Here is a 7892-nt window from a genome sequence, read left to right as displayed (position 1 = left end):
GTGTTTCGTGTTTTTCAAGAAAATATCGTTTAGAGGGTCAAAAAGAGTAAATTCAGATCTGGTCAGGCTTTGAGGTAAGTACCTTTTGACTTACTTTTAAATTTCCGAAAAGATATTTCAGTTCTGTTTTTAATTTCATATAAGATATAAAAACTTTGATTTCGAAATTATAAGATATAAGTATTTGTGAATTTTAGAACCCAGTCTCTACGTTTTCGAACCGTTCGTAATTTACGCTATAGTTCCGGAACTAGCCTTAGATACCCTTAGTAGGCGCACAAGTGTGCAACTTTAGATACCTATTAAGGGCGCGTAATTATTGAACTTTAGATGCCGACCACTGGCAAAGTGTGGTATAAAGAATAAGAATAAGAATTAGATGCCGGCTACTGGCAAAGTGTGGCCGTAGATCAAGACTGTGGTATTTATAAGAATTATCGTTTCGTTCTGTTTTATTCTGCTCAGATCTGTTATAAAATCTGTACTGTTATAAATTCTGCTCTGTTCTGTTTTAAATTCTGAATTTTAAAATATAAAACTTTGGGTTGGATTTATTTTAGAAAATGTTTTACAAAATTATTATTGTTTTAAGAAAAATCGTTTTATCAAAACACCCATTGTTTTTCTGTTTAAAAGTTAGTCAATTTGTACTTGCTGAGCTGTGTAGCTCACCCCTTTTAACATTTCAGGTTCGGAATTTGGAGCATATTAAGATTAAGGAATGAGAACTATGTGGAGATCTGTGCTGCTTCGTTTTGTGCTATTTGAATTAGAATAAAGATTTTGTTTTTAGAGAATAAATTTAATTATCTGTTAGACAATTATTATCGGATTTGTGGAGCTGCGTCTCTATTTTTATGATTTTGATTATTGAGTTTGACCGCTGCTTTGAATTTCGTGATCTATTAGAATTATCGAGTAATAATATATTTTATTTTTAGTTTTCGATTTAGAATTTAATAGTCCGGAAGTGCGGGTTGTTACAGTTGGTATCAGAGCAGGCTGTCCTTCGGAGTGTATTAGGTATGGGACTAGTACATTCCCTAGGATGCGATCCTTTAGACTATCGTATAGGTCTTAGAAAATTATTTTGGATTTAGGGCATTTATTTGTGTGATTATTTGATATGTTTGACTTTTGTGTTTTTTTTGATTATTGACTATAAGTTTAGAATTTGTTTTGTGTGTTCTAGTAAAGATGGATGGAGAAAATCAGAACAACAATGAAAATCAGGGCAATAATGATGAAGGAGGAAACGTCTTTGACCAGCTGGCTGAAACTCTAGCTGTACTTGTGAATCAGCAACCGAAGCCCAACATCGTCTCTCAATTCAAGCGTTTGAACCCGCCAACTTTTGATGGAGCTACAGACCCGGCTATCGTTGAGATGTGGATCCAAGAGATGGAAAAAGCTTTCGGACTTCTGGGGAGCAATGAGGAACAGAAGGTGACCTTAGCTGTGTACCAATTGCAAGGAAGCGCTTACGACTGGTGGCTTATGGAAAAGAGGAAGAATGAGACGACAAATCTTGAAGAAAATCATGAACCGTACACTTGGGCAAAGTTCAAGAAGGCTTTAGAGGACAAGTACTTTCCGAGAACAGTTCGTCTGCAGAAAGAGAGGGACTTCATTCGACTTCAACAAGGTGGAAGAACCGTCATTGAATACGAAGCAGAATTTGCAAAGCTTGCGAAGTACGCGTCGACCCTAGTAGCAGATGAGAGCAGTCGAGCACGAAGATTAGAGGAGGGACTTCGAAGTGACATCAGGAATTCAGTGGCGTCGTTTGAACTTCAGACGTACGAGGCTGTCCTCAACAAGGCGTTAGTGATCGAAAGGGGCTTGGCAGAATCTGAAAAGGCGTCTGGCAGTTGGAATAAGAGGCGGTTCACTCAAACTAGTGGGCAATCTTTTCAAGGGGGACCACTCAAGAAGCCACACGTGTACGATAACATCGGGGGTCAAGGTGATCGAGAGACGTGTACCAGGTGCGGCAAGAATCATCCGGACAAAGTCTGTCGTTGGAATACAGGTGCTTGTTTTCATTGCGGAGAAGTAGGACATAAGATTTCGAATTGTCCGCACAATCCGCCACCGCCACCAAGGAAGGAAGCAGATAACAAGATGGGCAAAGGACGTGTGTTTCAGCTGACAGGAAATGACAACTATCGCAATTAAGGTATGATTTCTTTTCTTTAGTGACTTATTTAATTTATTTATGTTATGTGAATTTGGGGACCAAATTCTTTTAAGGAGGGAAGAATGTAAAATTCGTAATTTTATTTTTAATTTATTTATTAGAAATTAGATATTAATTTGTCTAGATAAATATTTTAAAATTAGAATATTCTGAAAACATTTTGTGCAAGGTAGTTGATTTGTGAAAAGATTTGTTATTTGTGGAAATAAGTGTAAGAATAATTTAGAAAATTGAAATTTTTTTAGTTTAGGTAATTGTGTGTATCAAATATTTTATTTATGGAATTTACTTGGAGAGGTTGTAAATCTTTAGGAGGAAATATTATTATTTCCTAGTTGAGATATAGGGTTTTGTATCGTTATAAATACACCATATTCGTATTCCTTGTTTTTATCATTAAAATTCGTAGGACTTTCTCAGCAAAAATCAGCTGTCTTGTAAAATTCGTAGAAAATTCATCGTAAGTCAGAATTCAGTGATTCTGGACTTTTCAGAAAGGTCTTTTCGTTATCTTCAGCTTTCGTGTTTCGTGTTTTTCAAGAAAATATCGTTTAGAGGGTCAAAAAGAGTAAATTCAGATCTGGTCAGGCTTTGAGGTAAGTACCTTTTGACTTACTTTTAAATTTCCGAAAAGATATTTCAGTTCTGTTTTTAATTTCATATAAGATATAAAAACTTTGATTTCGAAATTATAAGATATAAGTATTTGTGAATTTTAGAACCCAGTCTCTACGTTTTCGAACCGTTCGTAATTTACGCTATAGTTCCGGAACTAGCCTTAGATACCCTTAGTAGGCGCACAAGTGTGCAACTTTAGATACCTATTAAGGGCGCGTAATTATTCAACTTTAGATGCCGACCACTGGCAAAGTGTGGTATAAAGAATAAGAATAAGAATTAGATGCCGGCTACTGGCAAAGTGTGGCCGTAGATCAAGACTGTGGTATTTATAAGAATTATCGTTTCGTTCTGTTTTATTCTGCTCAGATCTGTTATAAAATCTGTACTGTTATAAATTCTGCTCTGTTCTGTTTTAAATTCTGAATTTTAAAATATAAAACTTTGGGTTGGATTTATTTTAGAAAATGTTTTACAAAATTATTATTGTTTTAAGAAAAATCGTTTTATCAAAACACCCATTGTTTTTCTGTTTAAAAGTTAGTCAATTTGTACTTGCTGAGCTGTGTAGCTCACCCCTTTTAACATTTCAGGTTCGGAATTTGGAGCATATTAAGATTAAGGAATGAGAACTATGTGGAGATCTGTGCTGCTTCGTTTTGTGCTATTTGAATTAGAATAAAGATTTTGTTTTTAGAGAATAAATTTAATTATCTGTTAGACAATTATTATCGGATTTGTGGAGCTGCGTCTCTATTTTTATGATTTTGATTATTGAGTTTGACCGCTGCTTTGAATTTCGTGATCTATTAGAATTATCGAGTAATAATATATTTTATTTTTAGTTTTCGATTTAGAATTTAATAGTCCGGAAGTGCGGGTTGTTACAGTTCCGATGAAAGCATGGTATAATTAACGTAGTCTTTATACTGAATAAATAATAAAACCAAATATGTTACACAAGAGTATAGGTTTACAAATAAGAAAACTAGCATCCAAGTTACAACTTAAAACAAAGAATCACAAGAATAAACTAGATCCTCTTCATCTTGGTTGAATTGTATTATACGGTCTTCTTACACCTTCTCCTTAAGCTCTGGTACGTCTTGTTATAAAAAATGATCATAAGTTATATTTATATAGCAGCCCATGCAGATTAGAAGTCCAGTAGATCAAAATTAGAGTAGATACAGGATTCTGTCATCCCGACCTGGCGCGGGCGCGCGCTTCACCAGCGCGGGCGCGCTGCAAATATGCATCTTGGCGCGGCCGCGCGCTACTACAGCGCGGACGTGCTGACCTTCTGGAAAATCTTCTTTTTCTTGTTTTCTTGGCTGGTTTGAGTTGGCGATCCACAAGCTTTTATTCAAGACACCATCCTAACACCAAATTAGCATCAAAACAATACCAAATCACCTGAATCCCTGATATAAGCCTGAAATGCAAAAACACGACAAAACACATCAAAAACACAAATAACTTGAGTACAAAATGTCAATTCAAGCCTTCATAGAGCATCCCAAATGGACATAAATGCCACTTAACACACCCCCAAACTTGAACCGATGTTTGTCCTAAAGTATAAACAGACTCAAAGAACAAGAAATAAAAATGCATTAATGCAAACTATATGAATGCAATGATCCCCATGGAATAACTTAACCAACCGACCAGCAACATCTTAACAAATGCAGTTATTCGCACAAAGATCAATCAAACCCCACAAATCAACTAACAAGCTAGAAACTTGTGTGTGTGCAAATGCTTACAGATATACTATCGCAACTAGATCAACAATCATGACTCATTACTCATCAAGGCAATCACAAGGTTATAAATAGAATAAAAGCTTAACTCAAAATGACTTACAACACTTCAATTCTTATATCGTAGTTATACATGGATTCATGCTTTTATTGTTAACCCATAATCAACACAAATATGCTTATTTGATCGTGCAATGAGTGAGGTCCACAAAAGACTTATACAATAATACACATGTAGCGAGCGTTAGGTTAGTGGATCTCAGACTATAAAAGCCTTAGGTCACTAGGCACAAAATCCCCTAAGAACTTAATAACTTGAGTATTAAAGAGCCCACTCATGATCAATTATGCATAACACAATTTTTTTTGTTTTTTTTTCTATTTTTTTGTTTCTCACATGATTTCTGAATGAGTGTGTTTTGCTCCATCTCGTTCAACCCTAGACTACTCATTTAAAATGAGCCGGCTACTAGCCATTTGACACCTAGCCAAAATAACTAGCAATTAAATCCAATTTTTTTTCAAATTTTAAATATCCATGTTATTTTATCATTAAGAGAATATCCTAAATTCTAAATATAAACAAGTGATTAAACCTCGACAAACAAACAAACCATGACCATGATCTAGCCTTCAAGCAACCTATAAGACTTAGTAAAATTAAAATTGTCTCTAGCATGCAAATCAACTCGATCAGACTTAACATCACTAAATACGACATCACTACACTAGCATCAATATCACAAATCAATCGGTAAAATCATCTAAGGGATCATGTTATAATGCAAATGCATGAAACTATCTGCAACAAATTATAACACAAAAATAAAAAAAACTAAAAAAACAAAAAAAAACTACTACATGGAAAATATGCAAATATATGAACTAAACTATCATGAACATGCAAACTATATGTGAATCACATATAACATATAATCCTTAACTACTACCTCCAAACTTAAAATATTCATTGTCCTCAGTGAAGGTAATAGTAAGGAATCAGGCATACCTACTCAGAATCAAGGTCATCACCCTCATCGGGTGGTGTGTCAGGAGTGTCTGGAGGTGGATACACAGAATCCTTACTGAATACTGGCCACTAGATGTCAACTCTTGTGGCTCTGAATGCAGTCCCCAACGTCTGGGTAAGGTTTTGTGCAAAGCGACTATGGATGTCATGCATCACATCCATCATCCTCATCAAGTGCCTATACTGCACTGAACTCATACCAGCACTACCATGTGCTTCCTCCTGCTGCTGTTGTTGTTGCGATGGACTGGCCTCCTCACCCAACTGAGCTCTCCAAGCTGCTTTACGGGGCTGCGAAGAACCACCAGCATATGTCTGATCAGCTGGCCTTCCACCTGGCAAATGGTCATAAGAATATCCAAGCCCCTTAGGATCGGACTTCCCGCCGTACCACTCCTGCATACTCAACATCATCGAACTATCAATCAGGGCACTCGGGAGCTACAGCTGCTCGTGTGCGGGCCAGTGAACTCCAACCGCCACACACAGCTTCGTCACAATGGATGCATAGGGTATAGAACCCGTAGTACTCCCTCGCAAGAACCTCAGAATATCCTGATGAATCACCATCCCGAGATCCATATAGTCTCCCTGAAAAATCCCCCAGTACAAACATGCACGCTCCACAATAACATCATGCACGTGAGAAGATGATATGATGTTGGCACAAATTAAAGAATTCCATGCACGTGCAAACCTGTTCATGCACGAGGCAGGAAAACTGGCATACTCGTTTGTGCCCTTCTTGAACTTCCAGTGAGTCTCATACACACACAGGGTAGCAACAATCAAATCCAAATTAAAATCATCCCCCGTCTTCTCGTTCCAGTTCTCCTGCTTTGGCCTCCTCCCGGGCTGCTCAATCACCCTCTGAATCGCCTCAGCACTATAGTCCACCGTCATCCCACTCACCACAGTGAAACCATTCTTGTCCACCTTTGCATTCACGTAGAACTCGCGAACCACACTCATGGGCACAGCAACGGGTGTCTCGCAAAAAACAACCCAGCCCATTTCCAAGATTATCTCCAATAACTTACCATCCCTCCCCGATGGCAGAAAACCTCGCTCATTGGCTATAGGCTTCGAAAGCAGCCTCGTATACTCCGCCTCAGCCTCCGGAGTTGAAGACCTGGGCCTCACACCATCCACACTCGAAGAATCAGTGGTGCTGCTGCTAACTTGGGTTCGTTGTCTTTTGGGTGCCATTGAGATTGAATAAGTTGCGAGAAAAGATAAGTGTATAAGAGAGAATTGTGTTTGAGAATTTGAGAAGTGATAGAGAAGTTTGTGTATAAGTGTGTGTGTATATATAGGAATTTGGAGAGAATTAGTTATGGAAAAGAAGTGGGAATTGATTATGGGAATAATGGGAATAATGGGGTGATGGAAATTGATTTGGAGAGGGAAATATGGGATGTGGGAGAGTAAAAATCGGGTAGGAATTGATTTTGTATTCAAATTCCTGATTTTCTGCTTTTATTTTTTTCAGAACCGTGCGGGCACGCTGTGACGGCCTCAACCCCGGGGTCAGGAGTTGATGTCACTAAACATAATTACCAAAAATATAAACAACAGAATTATTATTAAAATATACTAACTTGACCCCGAACCAAGATCCGATCCAGGTTCAAGTATAATTCAGGTTCTCACTATTACAAACTCTTTATTCAATATCTAAGACACACTAACTTTATTCAGCAACTCCTCAGACCTCATGGTCTGATACAAACTACCTCGGAGGAGCCAGGTCCAGTAGGGGCGGGAACACGGGTCGGTCTGACTGATCTTCTAGGCATCTGCGAAATATACATAACAGTTTGCAAGGGTGAGCATAATCGCTCAGCAGTACCAAATATGAATAACAGATTAAAATAGTAATGTAACAATAATGGGAACAGAGCTGTAATCATGATATCAACATTTCATAATGATAATCAAAGTAACTGGATATCACTAATTAGCATGCTTTGTGAAAACAACATTGTAGTGTGCTGCGTAATACCAGAGTCCAATTTTAGCATGCTAACCATTTTATAAAACCGTTGTATCAATCAATCATGCTTTCATATAATTCACAAATCCCAATCAGATACATAGCGGATATGTGAAGACAGCTGATCAGGCTATCAACACCAGATGGCTCTAACTGCCATCCCATTTACCTGTTTCGGAACTCAGAGACTAGCTAGGTCTCTGACCTGCAGGACTAATCGGTTTTATAATGCGCACAACCGAGTTAGCCTCTTACGCCACCTCAATAGGCCTACTCTGGCCC

At 37.7% G+C, this 7892-nt stretch overlaps 1 protein-coding gene across 1 annotated transcript; it reads left to right on the top strand.

The window, feature by feature from the left end:
* Positions 1-1197: 1197 nt before the first annotated feature.
* On the top strand, positions 1198-2178 carry LOC141685482 (uncharacterized). The gene has a single exon (XM_074490577.1). It carries the CDS (start codon positions 1198-1200, stop codon positions 2176-2178), a length of 981 nt encoding a protein of 326 aa, XP_074346678.1.
* The last annotated feature ends 5714 nt before the right edge of the window (positions 2179-7892 follow it).

This window comes from Apium graveolens, chromosome 9 (genome assembly GCF_009905375.1).
Source record: "Apium graveolens cultivar Ventura chromosome 9, ASM990537v1, whole genome shotgun sequence".
NCBI classification, from domain to species: domain Eukaryota; kingdom Viridiplantae; phylum Streptophyta; class Magnoliopsida; order Apiales; family Apiaceae; genus Apium; species Apium graveolens.
This window is presented reverse-complemented; position numbering and strand designations above follow the sequence as displayed.

Coding starts and splice junctions, on each gene's coding strand:
- LOC141685482 (XM_074490577.1), top strand. CDS start 1,198: ATGGATGGAGAAAATCAGAACAACAATGAAAATCAGGGCAATAATGAT.